Genomic DNA, 23385 nt, shown 5'->3' with positions numbered 1-23385 from the left:
AAGAAATTCAGACTAGATGGATCTCAAATTCAGTCCCATCTTCTTTACACATGAGTAAACAGGAGCAGGTTTTGTATCTTTTTAAATAAAACCCATCTGAATTGGGCTCTCTGGCCTGGATTTCCCAGTGTCCCCCCACCTCAGTTTCAATGCTGTAGACTGGAAACTCACCAAGGCAGAAACTACATTTATTTTGTTTATAACATATTTATTTTAGGCCTTATTCAGTATACCAAACACATTATTGCTTTTGGACCAGTATTTTAGTACAGTATTTAGGAAATAAATGTGGCAATGTCATAGCAGGGATTAAAAAAAAAAAGGGAAAGGGGAAAGAAATATAGCTTTATTTATAAGTTGATGTATAGGCACTGTACTGTAATGGAGCCTAAAATCTCAAAAGTGTTGCTTTATATTTGCTTTATAGGACTGTAAGAGCCAAATAATGACATTTAAATGATCTATTCCATTAACATTGTATCATTTTGTCAATCTGGAATGTATTTTAATCAAAAGCCCCCTTGAAATGGTCTCCTTTGTTGTATTTTCTTTTTGGCTCATTTTATCAACATCTGTTATGTTTATACAATATGAATTAAAACTTCGGAATGCTGTTTGTACTCAGCTACTTTTGTTGAGAATGTAACGTCCCAGGATTGGCAGTGTTTATGTAAATCAGTGCGGCTGACACAGCCATCATAAACAAATGAGAAAATATAACAAACACATTGTTCATGGAGGAAATGTTTGTTTTTAGAGTTGGCTTCAGTCTTACCAGATTGATGAAGAGTTGCTGATACCGGGGATCTGTAGTGTAGCGATTCAGCAGCACGGTTAGGCGCGACAGATTGGGCAGCTTCTCCACTGTTATCTGGAATAGGCAAGAATCCATTTCTCTTTTCTTCAGCACTGCACGTTAAAACCCAAGGTTCAAAAGCTTTCCATTTGGACTCTTCAGAAAAAGTTTTCTAGCAGAGCTACGCTGGCAGAGCTTGTCCAAACTTTATACATTCTTTTGCCAATAAAGCTTAAATTAGCAATTTAAAATTAAACACTCTTAACTTACAAAAAGATTTTTTTTTCCTTAGTGTAACCGTATCGCTATTAAGACAATGCAAGTTATATTGGCTTAGGGGTGAGGTTTTTCACACTGTGAAAATTCACACACTAAGTGGTAATTACATGATAGCATAGTGCAGAAAAATGCAACAAAACCGGTATCAGCCATCAGCTGAGCTTCAGCCCTCTTGCACAGGAGTACCTGTTTGCATCCTGGCACCTCACCCCGTAATTGCCCTGCTCCTTCTCAACACTGTTTTGCCAGCCAGATTCCCATGTGCAGACCAAGCTTCAGTAATATATGACAACTTTCCAGTTGTGCCTGTATAAATTACTCAGAACTACATTACCAGTCCTGCCTTGGTAACACATGATTTTCTTCTACCACGCTTAATGTTTACTATTCCTAAAAATCCTTTAGTCATCTATCAAAGGGAAGAATGCTACATGCTTTTCAAGTTTGAAAGCTTTTATAAACACTCATCATTCAGAGAGGTGCTATCCCATACAGAATTAAATATTATAATAATTCTGCTATCCGCAGAGAAGTTGAGAGAGAAGATTGGAACACCCTATCTGAGCAAGGAAATTCTGTGCCAGCAGTCTTGCACAACTTCCAGACTCGATAGTTTATGACAGCTGTCCCTGGGAGGTCTCTGGTCACCCTTTAATTTAAATTGTACCTGACCGCTTCTTTATCTCTACCACATATATTACATCAATTCTTTGTTCGTGGAGAGCTCATCTTAAATCACCCAATACACATGCTGATTAAACAAGGAAAGAACTGAAAGAAAAGGGGTTACCTTCTCATAGGAGAGAGGAGGAGAGGAGGAGAAAGTCTCATCACTTGTCTGTGGTTCAAAGATGTGCTCATTCTCCAGCAGCATGCACAGCTCTAACCTAAGGTTAGAGAAGAGGACTACAGTCATTATAAGGGGCAAATTTTAAAAAGCAAGCACTCAATGCTTTAGCATCAGATATATGATGGTATCTGAAGTACTGTTTGCAGTTTTGGGCGCCTCGATATAAGAAGGACATCAAACTATTAGAGCGTGTCCAGACGAGGGCGACCAAGATGGTGAAAGGTCTTGAGGGCAAGACTTAGGAGGAGCGGCTGACATCACTTGCTTTGTTCGGCTTGGAGAAGAGAAGGCTGAGGGGTGACCTCATCACAGTCTACAACTTCCCCAAGGGGGGCAGCGGAGGGGGAGGTGCTGATCTCCTCTCTCTGGTGACCAGCGATAGGAAAGAAGCTGCATCAGGGGAAGTTTAGATTGGACATTAAGAAAAGGTTCTTCACTGAGAGGGTGGTCGGTCACTGGAACAGGCTCCCCAGGGAAGCGGTCATGGCACCAAGCCTGTCAGAGTTCAAGGAGCATCTGGACAATGCCCATAGTCACATGGTTTAGTTTTAGGTAGTCCTGCAAGGAGCAGGGGGTTGAACTTTATGATCCTTAGGGGTCCCTTCCAACTTGAGATAATCTATGATTCTATGATTCTAGAGTATTAGTGGTCTGACCACATATTTCCTCTTCCTAAATTTCCATCAGCAATAGCAGCATCATACAGGTGTTCTCTGGTTTAGGTTTGGCTAATTACATTAAAGGACATCACCTATCCTACATGTTCTTCTTGACCCAGATAAACCTGCTTGGCAGGACCAGCTCATGCACTGTCTAGTTTGCACCCAACAAGACAACACAAATAATAAGCAAATACAATTATCTGAATATGAGTAGATAGACTGTTGTTCCTTCCCACATCCTTCTTAAGTAACATCTACATTAAAACACAAGATCTGCAAAAAATTCATGTCATATTTTAAATCATCAGTGAAACCTTCTCTCACAGTACTGCACTCTAGAGTTCATTATGATATTTAATATTCTTGCTGAATTAGTCATGTGAAAATTGATATCTTTATCAATTACTATAACATTTCAAACCTTTTTTTATTCTCCCCTTTTGCACTACACGTATAAAGCCTTGACAAGCAATATATCTGAAATTAGCATTTATATCTTAGTGTTTCCTTGCTCCCTACACATACTTCATCCACACTATCCACTTCCAGCCTTTTAACTTCTATTTAGATAACAAACACCCTGGGGACCACCACAAAGCTTTTTGTTTTGCAACATACTTAACATCATGTTAGCCCTGATCTGTGATTACAACTAGGAGCTACTACAGTAGTACAAAGATGTGCAACACACTGCTAAACAATGTGCTTGAGGGACCCAGAGGAGAGCAGACACACAATCTTCATTAGGGCATCAGAGAAATACAAATGAGGTACAAAGTGGCTTCTGTGACTGGAACACCAAGTATAAGCTGGGAATTTTTCAAATAAATATTTCTGTATCCTAAAATATTGATTTGTTCAACCCAAAACTTGTTATAGAAAAATACTAGGTTTAACATAATGTCTCCTGGGAAAGATTAGTCTGCTTCAAGGTGGGATTAGCACTCCACAGCAGAGGACTTGCACTAAGATGACATCCCTGCCAGATGCAAAAGCTGGTGATTAGTGCCCTCCCTAGGGACAGGATATGGGAGAACTAGGTTCAAACCCTTTCTCCACACTCTCCTTCATAACAAGAACATTAGTGACTATGTATGGCATGTCTTAATTTCTCCTGTTGGAGAGGTTCCATGCTGAATAAACAGGGATCTGTATGACAGGGTCCCACCCCGTTCCTGCTGGCTGCCCTGACCAGCAGGCTATTTGTCGTTCTATTATTTTTTTTCCAAACAGTCTCCCCTTCGCTGTTCTATACTTCTTTGTCCTGCATTTGATGAAGTTGAATCAAAACTGTAAAGAGTAAAAAAAAATAAAATAGTAAACTTGTTATGAAATACCATTGAGCTTTCACACATGAAGAGGGAACATTAAACTAGTTTCCAATGTATTACATTAAACTGCAGTTTCATGTGTTTCGGGTCTTTTATATAGTCCACTTTTTCTCCAGCTGAAGATACTTTGGGAGCATCTACTTCCTCATTTTATCTCAGATTTGGAACACACATTTGAAGGACCCTATCCTATCACCTCCACCTCCCATGAGTTGGTTAGCATTGTAGAGCAGTCCCCTTTCTCCTGAAACAGTCAGCTGTTCCACTCTGTAGATCCAGTCTTGAAATCTGCATTTTGTTAATGCAGACATGGCTTTGTTCTCTCATCTAAGCTTCTCAATGGGATTTATAAATAAGTATGCCTCTGGCTGGGATAGAGGTATCATCCTTTTACAGGTGAAGACCTGAGTGAATATAACTTGTGGAAAAACATCACCTCTAAAGAAAATCAGTGGCACAGCCAGGAACATTAGGAGTCTGTCACCTGCTCTGACCTTTAAAGCACATCCCATTGACAGGACAAACACGGAATTCAGTATGCTTCATAACTTTTGAAACTTTTCAATTTAATATCTGACTAGCTTTGGTTATCATAAAATCTCTTTCAGATTACTAAGGAGAACACAACACTGCAGCAGAGCTAACTGCTGAGAAAACTCCACTGAGGAAATACTTCGCCCTGGGCTCATGTTTCCCCTCCTGGGAAAGTCACTGGCTTGCCCTAAGCCTCTTGCCATGTGCATGCCAGCATATGGACATGTCACATAAACAATTAATGGACTTGGATTTGAGGACAACGAAGAGAACACACTAAAAAGAACAGTACAGGCGTGTTAAAACAGGCAAGATCTATTCCCCTCAGGCTACAGTTGGAGGAGGAAAGAGAGGAAAACACAATATACTCATAATATACTCACTACAGCAGAGGACATAGAAAAGAAATTAATCCAGTCATGCCCTATGAATTACCTTTGGTGCATTACACACTTTGTTCTGCAGGGCTTTCAAAAGGTTCACATTTTATGGTCTTTCACAAACAGGTCTGTAATTGTTCTAAGTGAGATATAAATACACAGATCTAAATTCTGCTCCGAGATCATCATGTACAGCTCCAAGAAGTTGATTTCAAGGATGATCACTGGGCCAGGAATACTCTCAAGACTTTAATCCTAACATGAATATATAGACGTCAAGTGCGAAAGTTATGATCCACCCTGATCCTTTGCCAGACTCTGTATGCTCAGGTCCAAAACACTGCTCAGGCCTGTCCGTAGTCCAGACTTCACCATTTTCCACTTGAACATCATGGGCTGGAATTAAAAAAACAGCAACATTCACCATGAGCTGAAAGAGCAGAAACATTTGCTCATCACCGGTTTGTTGACCGGTTTTGGCAGCTTGCAATTTGCTCGGCACCGCTCTTAACTAAACCCAGCAGGGAGTCACTTAACAGGGCTTTGGGAACTGTGAGAGAAATTTGGCTAGTCAAAAAAAAAAAGCACACGCAAACACAATGAAGGAAATCATTGGAACATTTCTGATAAGAATCCAAGCCTATTAAAAACTGCCATATTCAGGAGAAAAATGAACATACATTATTTCACTTGGACTTCCAGAAGTCATGCTTCAGAGGTATAACAACATCACTCTTTGATGTTACATACAACATCCTTCCTATCACATCATCAAGCCTTAGAAAGCAGACCAAACATGTTTCTTGCACTATTTTGTGAGGTTTAACAGGAAGTACTAGGATTCAGACTTGGACTCTGCAATTGTTCGTTTACTCTTTATTTATTTAAGAAGGAAGAAAACCCTTAAGTAGGGAATCTCATTTCAAAGATACCCTGGCAAGGCATTGCAGTAGTTTCATATGCTCTATCTGTTATAAAGCATTCATCATGAAGGTACACCTAATTAAGATAACACATTATTATCCCAATATCCACATGTCAGATTTGGCATGGAAGTCAGGAATGAAAAGTATCTGACAGCTGATTGTGTCACTCTTCTTGTCAAGATGGCCAATTATCTGAGGAAACTACAAATTCTAAATATTGGGGGAGTGACATAAAAGAAACTGCAGCTCCAAAGTAGCTGCAAATGAACAGAAGGAAGATTAAAAGGTGATGTCACTGGCAACAGCATTCAGGGCATGAGTCTCCCAAATTGAATGGATAAAATAGTTACACAGTGGGGTGGGAGGATGAGGGAGGATTAGAGAACCTGAACCATCATTTTTAGCTTGCTTCAGAGAGCTTTAGGCTTATTTCTCCTGCAGTAATCCACCAAAGGTACCTGCATTGTTTTAATTCTTGAGCTGATTGTATCTGATGTTCTGGCCAATATCCAACTCAGTGAGGACCAGTGATTAACATATTCTGACCAGAATAAAACAAATGTCCCTTCCATGTATTAAAAACCTACTGTCTCATGGCTTCTCTCAAACATGTTTAAAACCCAGTGACATCAATTACTAAATTTTGATTTATGTCAGTCAGTTTGAAAAAATGATGACAGAAGAACAGTAATAAGTAACAATAAATGACACACTAAAATAACACACCCTGAAACTCTCTTCGTGGTCCTTCCTCATCCTCATGCCTGGCTGGTATAAATTATTTTACAGTATCAACAAGTCTCTGAAAACTTGCTGCAGCTAAGACTTAGTGTCTTGCACCTTCAACTTTCACAGCAGTCAAAATGAAAGGAGTGCTTAGAGGATCTTGCAGGATTTGATCACTGCTCTGCTCTCAGAAGAAGTTCTAGCATAGGCATGCAACTCTTGCAAAAGGGCACACTGAGAGTAACTTTTTACATGGACTGTAAAATGTAAATTCTATTTAAGAATAGTTGTTACATTATGTTCTTGGTAAGATCACCGCTACTATACTAAATGCATTTTTCCTGGCTTTACATAGCATTGGGCCTTTTTTTAACTGGTAAAAAAGAGTATTCTGCGTGTGGTGAGCTAGACAGTGGATAAGGACTAGATCATCACATACCAGGAACTGTTCTAAAATCCACCAAATCTTCATCTTATACAGCAAAATCGCAGGGTTACAGGGTTGTTTCAGGTAAGGCAACATAAATCATTAATGTTTACTTAATATTTTGTTCTTCAAACCAAGAAGGGATTTTGCATGAATTTTTGGCATTTTACCTACAAGATGATCAAAAGGTTATTATCAAGTACTGGACTGAGGTTTTCCAGAGCAAAGATCAAATCCTGTCCATGCCACAGCCTTTCAAAGGATGCTGAATAAATATTTAATCTCTGTACCTCAGTTTTCAGATCTACAAACCAGGGATTTCTTCCACCTCAGAGCTATGTTTTGAGGTTAATATTCATTACTTAAGTTGCCAGCTGCCTGGTTTTATGGGGACCATCGTCAGGGTGAATGAGCAGACAGTAAGTCCACAGCCTCAACATGAAAATGCAAAGACAGCTGTTAATAAATTGCAAAAGCAAACTTAGCACTTCAAACCTACAGTAAGGCTAGATTTTAGAAAAGGATGAAGATTTAGGATCAGATTTGTATTTCCCTACCAGCTGGCTTGTTACCAGGCAGATTTTCAATTTCAGAGGAACGTATCACACATTTAAATGACAGGACAAGTATGTGATCAGTCTTTCCATTCACACACCAGTTTTCTCCATGCCTATATTTGATTTCAACATTTAACAACACTCTGCACTTGCCTAAAAGCCACCCACATGCTGCAGCGAGGCTGCATACGTTTTTAATTTGGCTTTTTGAGTTAGCACACAGCCTCTGCAACACTCCAGTTTTCCCTCCAAAGGGCTCTGTCACAAAGTCCTACAGCACCTGCACAATTATTTGTATGGCCAAACAGGCCTACTAATTTTAAAAGTATCATATAATGTTGCTCTTTGGAAGAAAATTTTCACACTTCGGATACGAAATAAAACCACTGCCACAGACTCTATAAACCTTCCTCCATCTGTGTTATTCATGAGCTGCAGTGCCCCAGGACCCTGACAATACATGGGAGGATCATAATGTCGAGGGCTTTTGTTGAAAGTGCTGGATTCCATTTATTTTAATAGGCAAGATTACTGTACAGCATATCACTGAAATTAACTGGATCAGCTTTTCAAAAGCAGGAGTCCAGACAGTAAAAACAAACAATGTGCTGACAGACTCTACCCTCTAACATGAAAACCAAGTAATCACAAAAGCACTTTGATATTGCCGTGAGCTCCCTAGTCCACACACCTAAAAATAGTTTTCAAGTCCCTAACGTGCTCCCCCTCCCCTTTTTTTCTTCTTTGCTGGCTGAGTTTAAATGCAGCCTTCAAACCACTGCCAACAGTGTTTCTAGCTTTGATTAGACCTGGTAGAATCACCATTGCCCAAAACTTACAGCAAAGCCACGAGGAGGAGGAAGGAGGAAAGCTGTCCATGATCCTCTAGTAAGAAACAAAACCTCATTTTTATCTCCATTTATTGCATGAACTTTGCAGACTTCTGTGTTTGATTGAGTAACTTTGCATTCCTGTGATCTAAACTTAGCAACCTCCCCACAACAGTGCCAGAAGGAAAAGGCTTGCCAAGAAGCTTTCAAATGTGTATCAATTGTCTCAAGAGTGCCAGCAGCAAGGCTGTTGCAATAGTAAGGTAGATACTGCTAAGCTCAGTAATTAATTTATGAATTGATGTTTTGGGTCTCAATTCATCTTTAACTTTCCATTTATCCCTAAGCTGTTGCACTGCATTGCTTACTGAAGGCAAGTACTTCTCCTTTTGCTAAGAAAAATAAAGGTATTGCCTTATTAAACAAGTGTGTGTGGACTCCGCACACATGCACACGCACACGCCTTGAGAGCAGTGTTTCATTAGTCCCAATTGGGAGGGCAGATTAAAGAAAAATACCAGAAACCATACCTACAGCCTGACATATCTATGATATGTTGCAATGCTAGGTCTCCTTTCCCACAGCACATATCAATATGCTATGCTCAGTTTTACTGAGGTGCTTGGCAGAAAGCATTCCTGACTCACAACAGTTTCTGTTCACTGGACTGACCAGAGGCGAGTCATACCTAATAAACTGCCATAAAATACACGTACACACACCACTTTGGATCAATGATTTCTCTGCTAAAGGATGTTACTGTGTAATACAGCTTTAAGTTTTCAACTTTGTCATATTTTCTAAACCCTGATCTCTTCAATTTACTTTCAGTTATGTGACATTCCCCCTTAGCAGAGTGAAAGCATGCATTAGCTAAACAATGTGGTTTGGATTTAGTGTTCCCATGCATCATCGTGAAAATGTTTGTCTCAGCAATAGTGTCATTACTGTTACTGGGAACAGCTGCTCTACCATGACTTCTGATTGCGGAAAGCAGAGTATCTCCCTTCCCATACCAGTTTACAAGCAGGGAAATTAAAGCAGAACCATCGAGTAGGAGGTTTATGAGCACACACTGTTCTGTACCTGGCTTCCTCCTGCCACGAAGGAAGCAGAAAGTGCAGTGCAGCAAGAGGAGCAGCAAAATAAGTATTGCAAAGAGAAATGTAGTTTGGCTCCCTCCACTGGCAGTTCTTCTGGCTCCAGACCAGGGCCTAACCTGAGGCAGAAATCCTCCTCTCAGGTGCAGCTCTGGCAGTCCGGCTCCGTTAGACCTGACATACTTCGAGCGAGAAATTAGAGCGGGGAGTTTGCTGCCGACCAAGCGGATGTTGACTACCTCCCCTGAGTTTCTGAGGCAGAAAGATGGAACCTTCAGCGTCCTCGCCAGCGCTCCCAGCCTGACTGAAGGAAGTTTCCACATCCAGCCCTGTGCGAGCGATGGGGTCCTGCTGGGTTGGCCAGGGGTGTCCGCTCTGCGGGCCCGCGCGGCTTTGGCTCAGCCCAGCTGGGCATTTGTACGGAAAGCTCACAAAACTTAGAGCTATTGGCGTGATTATGCTGAGGAGGAGGCTCTAACTCACCTTCCGGAACAAGACCTTCAGAAGTAATTACCCTTTATTTTAAGAGGGATAAAATTGGTTTTCCGGAATATTAGACCTTGTGAAATGTCTTCAGATGGGAAGCCATGCTTCCAGTCACTAGGCATTTCTGAAAGTCCCAGCTGTGGTAGCTTTTCAACCACACAAAGACCACAGCTTTTGAATATATTTCTTTTCTGATTTAGAGCACAAAGTTCTATTTTTTGAAAGGATCTTAGATTCCCAACTTTGTTCTGAAAACGGGAATTAGGCACTCTGAACACTTCACTTGTATCAAACAAACTTAGTTTGAGTAAGGCAATTACACAGTCAATACACTCCCATATACCATATCAAAATGTGTAAAAAAACAATTCAAACAAACATGGTAAACTACAAGGAGTTTTGACAACTTTACCTACAATATTTTTATTGAAATTTCTTTTGGGCCTAAAAATAACAATTTCCATCAACCACAAATGCTGAAGTTTCAGTAAACTTGATGGGTGGGAAGAGATGGGTTTCTTAGGTGAAAAAATACACACAAAAATGCAGGCACGATGCCAGAAATGTCACATCCTGCACAGAAGTAGCAGAAAACCAAGTTTTACCCATTTCTGCTTAGACAGATATCTTCTGTACAGTCTGCTTACAGTCAGAGATACTGTGGTTTCTGCATAATTACTTTCTCCCAATCAAATTAAATCAAGCAAAAAAAATTTTCCTTCAGCTAAAAGGTAGACAAACAAAATGCAGAGCAATGGCTAACAGCTATGTAGATAAGAGTGCAAAGGCAAAAACAAGGAATCCAGCCTTCAGCCTTACGACTGGAGAGCTATGTATTGTACAGATCTGAGAGGTTCAGGCATGAACAAAATGGCTTTTTTTTTATGGTAAAATTCCCAAACAGGCTACTCAGTGGTATTCATCAGCCCAGTAGTTTCTCCAGAAAAATTGTCTCATAGCTGTGTTCAAGGCAGAAATTAAGATTGCTGGGCAGCACTCCAGCTTCTGCCTCTCTGCCCCACTTCTCCTTAAAGGAAAACGAGGGGACAGATCCTGGCCTAACAAGACACCAGCATCCACCTGTTTTTCTTCAGTGAATACCAGGAGGATTTAACTGCAGTACGGAAACCCTGCTCCTTCATTTTCCTTGGCAAAGTGAAGTAAAAGCAAGAAAAGCCACCAACATCAGAACAGTTCCTGGAAGGAACATGGTATTCGTCAGTCACAAATATGCAGGAAACCTACATATAATAAGGCATAAACCACATCTCACAAAAAAAGCACCTAGGTAGAGAGCACATTGTCATCCATTTTGGTGGAAGAAATCAGAGAGTACATGAGCGTTACAGAAGCGTGTGGAGGGAAGTGATCATCCATGGGAGGAGGCACAGCACGGCAGCAAAGATGTTGCTGATGACCGTGAGGTATCATCGCCCTCCATGTTCTATCCCAGCCACGTCCACAGCCAGGGAAAAGAAATTCGTTACCTACAGCTTTCCTCCTCAAATCCTCTATGTCTTCTGTTTTTACTGTGGTTTACATTATAAAGTAACCTCTGGCAAAGAAGATGGAGCAGCAAAACACAAGTGATGATGTGTCTAATCTCTTCATCATGTCAAAGAACCACTTCATTGCCCCACAATGGCCCTACACCAGTACATTGTAACATATGTGGAAGTGAAAAAATAGCTCTTTTTTCAGTTTTGGTCTCACAGAAATTAGGCAGAAGCATAACTCTATCTTTTCCCACTGGAGGAGGATCTGGAGCCACAGACTAGAGCAGCCAAGGCAAGAGAGAGCCAGGGGACCTCCCAACAACTCCGCAATATGCATTTGCAGCCTCACGCAGTGTCTGGCAGAAACTTCCTGGGAAGGAAGGCAGTGGTCCTATCCTCAGGTCTCTCCGAAGAATGAATTCCACCTAGCCAGGAGGGCATGCCATTTAGAGCATGACATTTACAGCTCTCAGCAGACTCTGGGCTAACACATTCATAACAGCCCAGCTCCCATCCTGCAGTCGCTGGGGGAGACAGCGGTGGCATTTCAGCTGCAGTGCAAAAGAATAGCTTGTTTTATTCTGATGTGCAAGTATCATCATTACTGTGGGAGAAATGAAGGGGGGGGGGCAAGTCCCTCAACCCTCTGCATTGCACACAGTAAGTCAATCACCCCCATCAATGCTGTTCATCAAGTTCATCAGCCACACGTTCCTCAAACTGAATTCTGCAAGGGTTTCCCAGGCATGCACAGAGCTCTGCCTATGGCAAAGTGTCAAAATATTACTCCAAGGAGATCTTTGTTTTGGAAACTTGCTTCTCAGCTACAGTTTGCTTCCTCTTTAACAATTTTAAAGCCAAGGAGTTTTCTTTAGTAGTTGCTTTTGGTTTTAGTCTCTACTGCTTACTCAACTGGGGAAGATAACGGCTTCAGATTTAGGTCACCCATGTAAAAACGTGTTTGGTGATCTCATCTTGATGCCCAGTGGGTAACCATCCAGATCACAAAGAGTAGGAGAAAAATCTGGCCCCACTAGGGAGATCTGGAAGATTTGGGGGGGGGTGTTTATTTGTGTTTTTTTTAATAAAATTGGAATATCTGGGTGTTTGCTACAGGCCAGCACTGAGGTGCATTTGTAGGCCCATGCCAGTTCCAGCCAACACTGCTTGGCCACAATCCTTGCTTTTGTAAGAACTGACATTGACCTTTTCTCTTCAAAGGGTCAGAATCACTCGTATGTATTACAAAACATAACAACACTTTGTCCTTGCACAGCAACTCTCATCACTACAGTTTCCAAGTGTGGGCAGGTACTGAATAACTTTTACATTTGGTCCAAATTTACAGTGTTTCATCCATGCTTATTTCATGAGAAGAAATGTTACAGAAAAACACATAAATGAGAAACAGTATTAAAAAATTATGAGCTGCTGCTGCCTTCATGCAAGCTTAGCAGATTGTTTGCTTCTTTCCCTTCATTAGCCTGTTGCCCCCTTCTTTTTAACCTAATAACATTTTTGTGCTAGAAAACAAAACAAAACAAAACAACCACGTTTGAGAATCAATAATAATGCCCAAGGCAACTCTCAAGGAAAACACCATGGCAATTACTTTTTGCATCTTCCCCAAGCCACCTTTTTTAAAATATGCCAGGCAAGCCACATTTCCTCCACTTTAACATTATTGATGTACTAGATGGAAAAATAACTTATCATTCTTCTGCCTGTGGTCATGTCACCTCCACATGGGATTACATTGGATCTCATAAGGTAGGAGATTGAACAGCATCCTTCTCTTTTAAGAAGTTCACAGCATTTCTCATCTTGGTCTTAACAGTTACGTGCTGCAAGAGCTGTAATTTTATGAGTAACATGGAAAACCCGAATCCTAACTGCTTATGGTTATGAATACACTAGTTCCATGACACATCACATTTTTGGAGGCTTGTTTCAGAGGATGGTTGCAGAGCATTCCCTTCCTGGTGTTGGTGAGAATAGCAGAACAGCAAAGTCACCCGTGTTCCCCGCTGGGGACAAGGCACCCAGAACTCATCACACAAGTACTCAGGCCGCTGGACACGCACTGGGGCAAGAAGGGGTGTCATCAGAGCACCCCAGAATGCAATGCTTGCTCCCAGACAACATCTCTGTATGGGTTTCAGTGGAGTGAGCAAGCGACTGGCCAAAAAAACATTTGCTACTTCTTTGTCAACCATTTAAAACATTCATTATCTTGGCTTTACTCAAAACAGTCTAACAACAGCTCATTTATGCTGAAAGTGGCAGGGAAATGAACTTTTTCATTCATCCCTTTTAAAAGGCTCTAACAAAATGTACCATAAAAGATCTCTGGGGATTAAGCAAACCACAAGCCTACCAGAATTGTCAGGTAGCATCAGCTTTTCCCTAAAGGTGCCTCTCTTTGGGATGTGCTAGTGATCAGCCTTCCATCCCCCCTTTTTGCTTGCTCCCACAACACTTTGCTCTGCTTTACAAAGCACAAGGGTATTTACATAAAGCCAGCATACTCCTCAGCAGCCTGGGACGCTCACTGCAAGGTGATTTGTTGAATTAATAAGGAAACGATGAGACTATAAATTGAATTTAAAAGGAACTTTGGCTGTATCAGTTGTTAGTGTACATTCTAGTTTTATTGCTGTAGACAGCTGAGAAGTAAAAAAGCACACCAGTTTGTGCTATATAATATCTTCAGATTGGTGCATAATGCAGAGTATCACTTAGAAACTTGGGGTTTAGTGCCTTAGCACATTTCTTATTAATAATGTTTATGATAGCATCACCATGAGGGAACAAGTATACATATTGTATGCAGTATATGATACTGCATTTATTGATGTCATTACTCCTGCAGGCCACTGTGACCCAAACAATTTCCACTGTACAATTCTCATTCCAAGCAGGTATTTCTCTTCCTAAAAGGTTCATACAAACTGTTTCACTTGTCAATGAAGCAAATTCACAATTTTAGTAAATATTCACACCCTTCCCATCGTCATGCTCCAAAAGGGCAGCTGACCACATTGCTATGAGGTAAGTTCATGTGATCCAGCTGCCAGCAGTTCATCCTTGAAAATTCGTTATAAAGCAGGCAAGCAGACAAGTCCTAACCAAATTTCCACTGATGGTGGACGGATAACATTTTTCCCCATCCAAATCAACAGAAGAAAATGCTTTTATCCTTGTTTGCTCACAGATAGCTCCCAAATGCCACACAGTTAAGGTGTTAAACCAGAACTGGATTTAAAATAAATTCTCTACAAGAAAAGATGTAGAAAACTATAGTCATTCATTCAAAAGACAGCACACAAATTATGAAAGATTATGATATTACAATACAAAACTGGCCATGTGTTTGTATTACAGTTATTGGAAGCATAATTCATAGGGCTTTGCTGTGTGAAGTCCTATGCAGTAGGAGTTGCATATGCATCTTCTCCTTTGCTCTAGGATACTCCAGGTGGAAATTAAGCCACTGCCTCTGCCACTGCTGAATCACCACTCAAAGGACAGACTTAAGAGACCTTCCTGAAGGGATGAATTCAGTCTTGTCGTCGTATGAAATACAGTACCATAAACACTTCATTTATCAGGAGATTTTATATGCTTTTGAGAGTCCCTCATATGGCAAGGACTCCTTTAGTCTAATTCTTGTTTACCCTAGCATGTTATTTCCAGTGACTTTGTTGCTTATCTCGTCTGTGATATGATTTATGTTAACTCATTTCCTGTAAAAGCATACACTAATAAAATGAAAAAAAATGTGAAGAAAGAGCGGGCCAGCTTTGAATTGGCATGGGACATTTCATGAGTAACTAGATTCAAATCCTTTTATATTACTGTTTCAGTGAGCCTTTAAGGCTCTGAAGGGCAATATGCCCTTTTTCTGCAGTTCCTGTAAGATCGTTTCATTGGTGCTGTTTCCATAAATACCTGATGCAATAGATAACCTTGTACTAGAAAGGACCTAGGTCCTTTCTTTAAAGGACACCTGCTCTTCATGCTAAAGAAAGTAGGAACAAGTTCCATATCCATCCCAAATAATCTTTACAAACAGATGCTTAAAGAGAAAAATTCTAATAAATGGCCAGAAACATCACATTATATCAATCTGATAGCATTTTTACCTTTTAATAGTTCCCTGGAACACCTCTGCATGGTCTGGCTTGGGCCTGCAAACCACTGGGAATCCACCATGGCTTGTACTTGCAAGAAGCCGAGCCAAGGAGGCAATGTTTTCCTTCAGGTGAAGGACTCTGACGCCAGGCTCCATGACATCCCTGGCAGAGAACAATTCCAGGTTCAACCTGAAAGACACAAAGCAGACAGCCAAAGGATTATTTAGTAAACAGGAAATGAGGCATACTGTACCATGTTAGCGTTTGACGAGTTTATAATGTGTTAGTAAATTACTTCAAGATGGAAATCAATCTGCTTTATTTGCACATGTAAAAAAAAAAATTAATTACCCAATAAAACTGCTTATCAAGCATTGCCTTTCTTTGTGCGAGATACATGATAAATTCAACCAGATGCATGACATGGTCATCCTAGACAGGATATCATAACACTCATTTATCAATTTGCATGACTTTTCACATTAAAAAAAGATTTTTAATCTAAGCTGAAATCCTCTGGAATTCTGGCTGATATCAAATAGTTTAAAGTTAAGCACTTTGGAGAAATTCAGGCTTACACTTATCATTGCAATAGAGTTTTTTGCAGCAGTAGCAGCTAGAAAGATAGCCCCTTCAAAGATAGCTTACAAATCATACATGGCTTTTCCAGTACTTTCTAACACTTTTCAGGTTCTAGGCAAAGTTTCAGGAAATATGAACATACAAAATTGAAAAACAGGTGTACCCACTATTTCTGACAGTAGGGTGAAATGAAAAATAAAGATACTTTCTGCAAAATTCAGGAGTAATTTCTATGGAATTACAGTAGGCCAGATTCTTACCACTGAAGCCAATGAACTGCTCTAGTTTTGAGCTTGTTTTATATTATCTATTTTCAAAAAAATACATTAATTATTCTGACTATCATCTGGACACACCATAAGCCAGAATCTCCTGTTCAGACACAGGCTGACACAAACCACAGAGACAACTGGAGCATAAATTTGCCCACATCCTGTTTTACCAATGTACCTTTCATCCCTGTGGTAAAAGCAACTCTTTCCATATGCTGTTAATTATTGTCCTCCCTCCTGAGAGACACAAAGCTATTTTTGTTCATCAGTTATTCTGACGGCTTGTGATGTGACCACCTGCCTAAGAGTAACTGAACTGAGAAGACAATGCACTTCATACATGGCACCTACACAGCTGTGAAACAAGTTTATTCTTCTTCTAAACTGGGATAGATTTAAATGAATCCTGAAAAAGAACAGTCTTATATGCGTTGAATCACGTCATACCCACCCCCAGTTATATGAAACAGACTGTAGGCAATGAAAATTTGGAACACCATCTTATGACAGATCCATGTTTCAAGGGACCAGAACACAAACTTATGGAAAAATGAACCTGTCTGAACCTCATTTTGCTTCTGGGTTAAAATGAGCAGTAGTTTACCTTGCAAATCAAAATGGCTGAGTGCAGAATTTAGTATCAACTACTGAAAACAGAACCTAAAAATCCCAAAGAGATGGATTTTTTCATTCTTAATCTCACCTAGTGCTACCAGTTGATGCAGTACAAGTGATGGAACTCAGTGGGAACCACAGATGCTGCTCGGGATGAGCTGCTGTCAGAAATGTGCCGCTGTGGCTGTTTGTTGCATAAAAAACTCCACCAGAGGAATTTTATTTTTCCTAAATGAGTAGATTCCTGTTCATCTTCTGCCTTTTTTCCATCTCCATAGGCCAGATAAAAATCTGTATTTGCCTGCCTTAAGCTTTGTTGAGAAATACTATACACTGTATTACTATTAAAAGTACTGTACCTAGCAAAGTGGACACAATGTGAAAACATGATTAATGATAATAGCTACTTCCTGAATTACACGAAATATGTGCAAACCCCAAATGATTTTTAAATAAGAGCAATGTGAATACTGTTGCATTCCAGCAGTTTCTAGAGTGTATTTCTTAGCCGTACGTAAGTTTTCCGTTGTCACAACTTCACAGTTTTGCTCTGTTGCACAGAAAGCAAATGTTCCACATTACTGCAGAAGTCCATGAAACATCCTTAGGTTTTGTCAAATCAGCCATTTGTATAAAAGCGAGGGATAACTCGTTATACACTTCTGTGATCTTGGCTTTATCTGTATTGTCTACATCAACTATACGCCTTTCATTATCATTGGCCAGCTTTTTCAGATGTAAGAACATACTAAGGAGTAGCACTGATTCACTGCTCATTGTCAGTGACATTTCTTTCAATGAGTCTTCTGTCTGTTGCTCTAAAGAATAACCTTGCTTTGGGGGTGGAGGAGACAAGTGGGCAAAAGAGTTGTTTTATGAAAGACTGTTACAAGGCCAAGGCATCTTTAAATAGAATTGGCTAAAGAAAGCCTTTACCAATAAATTAGAATAAAAACAAGCCAAACTGGAGTTGCATCTATAGGATTGTAAGAATCAAGGATCATTCAGGTCAGAAGGGACCTCAGCAGTTCCCTAGTCCAACCTCCTGCTGAAGGTAGACTCAGCCATGAGCTCAAACCATGCACTTGGGCCTTTCTCCAGTCGGGTCCTAAAAACCTCCAGGCTGCGCAACCACCCTGGGCAGCCTGTGCCACTGCCCCACTGTCCTCATGGGGAAAAGGTATTTCCTCATATCCTTCCTATCCTCTGAAACATCTCTTGTTTCAACTTGTGCCTGTTGTTTCTTGTCCACCATGCACCATTGTGAAGACCATGGCTCCATCTTCTCCATGATCTCCAACAGTTACAGGGGGAGGGGAGGCACACTGTTAGGTGCCTTGAAAGCCTCCTCATCTCCAGGCTGAACAAGCCCCAGTCCTGCAGCCTCACAGTGCAAGCGGCCCAGCCCTGACCATCCCGGTTTGGCAACATCTGCAATTCTGTTGAAAGTACACTCCGTTGTCTCCTCCAAGTCATTTATGGAAAAGTTAAACAGGCCAGGTCCAGGGACAGACCCTGCAGTGCTCCACTTGTTAGGCCTCCAGGCAGTGTATGATCCATTAACCACCACCCTCTAAGGTCAACCACCCAACCATTTACTGTACCATCTGGTTGTTCAGCCTCTAAACTGTAACATCTTATCTTGGATACAAGAACATGATGCAAGACAGTGTCAAAAGCCTTGCTAAAGTCAAGGTAAATGACATCCACTGCTCTCCCTTCGTCCACACACCCACTCATTTCTGCATAGAAGGCAATCAGGTCAGTCAGGCATGGATTACCTTTGGTCAATCCATGCTGACTCTTCCTGATAACCACCTTCTCCTTCATGTGCCCAGAAATCTGTTCCAAGAGGACTCACTTTCATGATTTTCCCAGTGACTGAAGTGAGGCTGACTGACCTGTAGCTTTCTAGGATGAACTTTCGGTCTTTTTTGAACACAGGCACAATACTCGTCATTCTGCTATCACTGGGGATCTCCCCCAGTCTCCACAACCTTTTAAAGATGAAAGACAGCAGACTTGCAAAGACATCAGCCAGTGCTCTCTGCATCCTTAGATGCAACCTATCTGGTCTCATAGACTACTATTGCTCAAGTTTTCACAAGTAATCCCTCACTCAGTCCTTAGCTACTGCTAGTAGTTCTCCTTGAATCCTTACACTAAATTCAGAGACCTAGGAGTCCTTGTTGGTAGACAGTGAAGCAAACAAGGTATTGAGTGTCTTACATATGGCTGCTGTCACTAAATCATGTGTCCAGAGCGCTAAACCTGTTCCGCAGTTGCAGATCTGAAAGTGGAGAAGGAGCCATTTTCTTACTGCCAGGAATCCCAGGTCTCTAGCCTTCCCCATCACGGCAGTCTCCATTTGCCACCCACAACCTACCAAGGTCTCCTGGTGCCTCTCCTTCTGTGTGGCTGGGAGTTCAGGCTGTTGTTAAATGGGTGCTTAACATGCCTTTACCAAATCAGCCTTCCGAGCAGCAGCCAAGATCCAAAGATGGCAAAGGAAACTCACAGAAGAGCCAGAAGGAGAGTACAAACAGTGAACAGGAGCCTAAAAACCATCCCAGGCACCTACATGCGCACTGACCTCCAACAGCCATGCCAGCTGCCCTCCAGGTAGTCGTGCTGCCCACAGGCCAGTTAGACAGCAAATGTATGCCGTGCCCAGGCATCAGCCCCTGCGGGCAGGGTCCCTACCATCGGTGGGTCCCTTCTCCTGCACAACTATGAGCCTGCCCAGATGCCTCCCAAGAACACTTTGCTTAGCTGGTGAGTGCCACTGCTGCTGCACGCTTGTGTTTATGCAACAAAGCCCTCAGTTGCACAATGCAATTTCAAGCAAGGACATTTCATTAACCATTTTGAGAATGCCTTTTTATATGGAATAAAAAGAGGTCCTTACATTTGGATTTTATCAAGTAGATTTTTCTTACATGATTAGACTTACCTCGAGGAGAGACACAGAGCTGTAGCCACACTACTAAAATAGATCTCACGTAAATTTTTCTTTTATAGGACATGTGAGAACATTTTGTCCAAAAATGTAATTCACTATAGTAGCGTAATGTATTACAGTATTAAGACTATTTCACCAAAGTTATGATATCCAAGTTTCAGGTTCCTTTCAAGAGCACATGCATGAGACTGGATATAACATGGAATGAAGACAATCTATCTGCCTTATGACCTAAATAAAACAGTCATTTGGTAGGAAGCCAATATGCCTGAATGGTAAACTGTCTCGAAATGATTCATGGAAATGTAGTTTGGGCCCTGTTGCTATTAAATCCAATGGAAGTTTTCCCACTGAAATAAATTGTTAAGGATCTAACCATAACAGATCTAATCATAACATGGAGGTTTCCTTAGGCAACACGCAGTACAAGAGAACTTTACTTCAAATAGGATTTACTCTATATTTTATGCAAGTTTCAAATAATTAAAAGGACTTAAAGGCGGGGGAGAGAAGCATAATCCTAACTCAAACACACTCCAAGGACCAAGGTGCATGAGAATACAGGCAGTGCTGCTTGCTTGGATTTATTCACACATGTGCCCTCGTCTTTTTTAGCTGTCGCTCCCATCCTCCACTTTCTGCACTAAGAATGTTTATCCATTGACTCGCCACAGGCCGTCCTGCTCAGGACAGCCCTAGGTTTTATTTGGGCTTCTTGTAAACCATTGTTTTATTGCCCTGACTGGCCACTGCATCTTGTATAAGTAGTTCTCAGGAGGTTGTTTTGAGGTTTGCTTAATGCTTGTGGTGATTTTTAGTCTGAGCAGAGTCAGGACTCCAAACAATTGAGAGGCCAGGCTGGTTAGCTTAGGTGAACATCATCAGCTTGGAGGTCATCAAAATTATTTAGCTGTGCTATAAACATCGGCAAGTATTAGAGCTATTCAGCCCTAGTTTCTACTATTCACACATCTTCTGAGACTAGGGCATTCTTTTTTTTTTAAAATACACTTCATTTGGCCAGAAAAACTGAACAGATTTATTTCGTAATTTTCATTCTAGTACAGAACCAGCCACACTGCTATGAGGACCCGTAGCTGCTACTACATTATAAATACAGTTTATTTATATTAGCTTTCTTTCGCTCTATCATCTTTAAAGAAATCCCACTGTGAATAAACTCACAACATTGCAGGAAATTGCTTACATTTAAATACAAATTCTTTTTTTTTCTTAAAGTTATAAAAAAAAGATTTCTACATACTTGTCACAGGCCCACCAATTTTCTTTTCAACAAGACGTTTGGTAAAAGCAAACTATGAAAAAGCTTATCCAAAAGTTACATGCCAATATTGATCTCACTATATAACAGAAGAGTATATATGTACTACAGAAATGTTAATCATGTGCAGATGACTGAATTCAGTAGTTTTGCAAGTGAATTCTGTGGAAAAATGGTTCTTTAAGTATGCTTACACTATACCACTGAGATCAATAAAGGGAAACAAAAAGCTCTATAAAACCTCCTTACGCTGGAAAAGGACACGACTTAAATTAAATTAATTTTAAAATTAATTTGCTCCATTCAGTGCTAACCCCTGAAATAGACAAATTCAAACTGATTTAAAGCTAATTAAACCAATAAAATCACCGTGTGCATTGATGTAAATGCACGCATGCTAGTGATATGCTTTTGTTTAATTAGATCTATTTAAAATCAGTTTTCAGGGGAACTTTGCATGGCAGGCAAGGCCTACAACTCCTTGCTGTCTCTATTTTAGTTGAACGCTAAACTGAGTGAGAAATTCTTCTAGTTAAATCAGGAGCCAAAAGTTTGGCAGAGTTCAGTCTCCGTTCAGTATATCTACAAATATTTACATTGACTGTAAGAGGACAAGCTTCCCAGCATCCCCTGGTCCTGGCTCCCTCAATATCCTTAAATGAGGGGACATTTAGCTATTCAGTCTAAAGGCCTTTTGATAGTACAGCACTTATTGTGAAATGTGTTGTTTGGGTTAGCTGAATGTCTCTGTCACTTATTTCCCAGCGAGGATTTGAAAGTTATATATGTTCAGCAACTACTGTATGCTAAAGACAAATGGATTTCCACAAGGTCTCATAATCTGCTGGGAAACTGTCTCTCTCTAATGCTTGAAAAATTGCAGAACAAAAAAGAAACAAAGGAAACAGACAAGAAAGCCTTTGTGTTTTGGAAAAGAGATGGATTGGGGAGGGGGGGAGAATGTTGAATGTTTGGGGCTTTTCTGCCAAGAGTTTGCTTTTCTGTTCCTTTATCCCTTATGAAGTTTTTCCCACCAGCACTGTCAGCATAAAATACTACTAAGTTAAAAAATAGCAGCTTCTACCCACTTTGCATAGATGTAGCTGTTTATATGAGGGCATTTAGCTCTAAAAAAATGAATTAGGTTGTGCATGAGACCTTGGGATAAGCAGGTAAAGGATCATGTGAGTGGATCCACATGCTGGAATTACTCAAACAGCAGCTTAAAAACTACGGTCTCAGTGCACCACATGCGAAACCGTAGATAAAAACATAAAGGTCATGGTTCTTGACTTAGTTTTCACAGTGCAAGTCCAAACCCAAATTTACAGATTGTAACTAGCAGCCTACTTTAGCCATGTCAGTATGAAGGGGAGTACGGGCATCTAAATATTCAGAGCTACTGATGGTGCCTGCTCACTACTTCCACCCAAACCTGAAGGCATCTGAACACACTTGGTGTTTCTATTCAGAACTGTGCATTTCCCCACGTGATTAGTAGTGTGTGTGGACATGTCTCAGTCCAAACAAGCAGCTGTCTGGCACCCACCTGCTCCCAGCCCTTACACGTATATCGGCAGCACTGCGAGTCCAACACAAGGCACTGCACCATGACCATTGAAGAGCAGCATCCGACAGACATGACCTATAGAAGACTACATTTGGTGGAAAGGTGAGAGTTCTGAAATGGATTCTCACCTCAGCCTTGGGGGATCTGAACCCTCACCTGGGATCTCCAAGACACGGGGGATGCTGAAGCACACAGGTTCTCAGGGGGCTGGGAGTAAACACCCTCCCACCGAGGCTGCTCAGCTGAATGGTCAGGAAAGGAGGACCCCTGCAAGCAATGCCTAGCTGGTTCTAGAGACAACACATATGAATGTGTGTAAATGTACACAAAGATCCAAAGATGGATTACCAATCTTGATGTCTAACGGGCTAACCCTTAACCCTGGTGGACATACTACTTATTATTACTGTATTCAGAAGGGGAATGATTCAGCTATCCTTGTATTTTTCAAATTATTATCTGACCCTGCAGGAATCTTCCCCCTCCCCCCCCAAAAAAAAGTAAAAGTGTTAAGCTTGTGTTAAATCCATCTGCCCTGGCATTATAATCAGAGGCAAAGAAAGTAATTTCTCAAAATTATACCAGT

At 40.9% G+C, this 23385-nt stretch overlaps 1 protein-coding gene across 1 annotated transcript in view; it reads right to left on the bottom strand.

The window, feature by feature from the left end:
• LOC142029037 (chloride channel protein C-like) overlaps positions 1 to 23385 on the bottom strand; it is an 82194-nt gene that overhangs the window by 2496 nt on the left and 56313 nt on the right. The window contains exons 13-15 of the mRNA XM_075023266.1: positions 15526 to 15705; positions 1866 to 1962; positions 776 to 871 (exon numbers count right to left, since the gene is read on the bottom strand). Of these exons, the coding sequence (XP_074879367.1) occupies positions 776 to 871; positions 1866 to 1962; positions 15526 to 15705 (373 nt within the window). The remainder of the gene's footprint in view (positions 1 to 775; positions 872 to 1865; positions 1963 to 15525; positions 15706 to 23385) is intronic.

The sequence above is a fragment of the Buteo buteo genome, chromosome 3 (genome assembly GCF_964188355.1).
Source record: "Buteo buteo chromosome 3, bButBut1.hap1.1, whole genome shotgun sequence".
NCBI lineage: Eukaryota > Metazoa > Chordata > Aves > Accipitriformes > Accipitridae > Buteo > Buteo buteo.
This window is presented reverse-complemented; position numbering and strand designations above follow the sequence as displayed.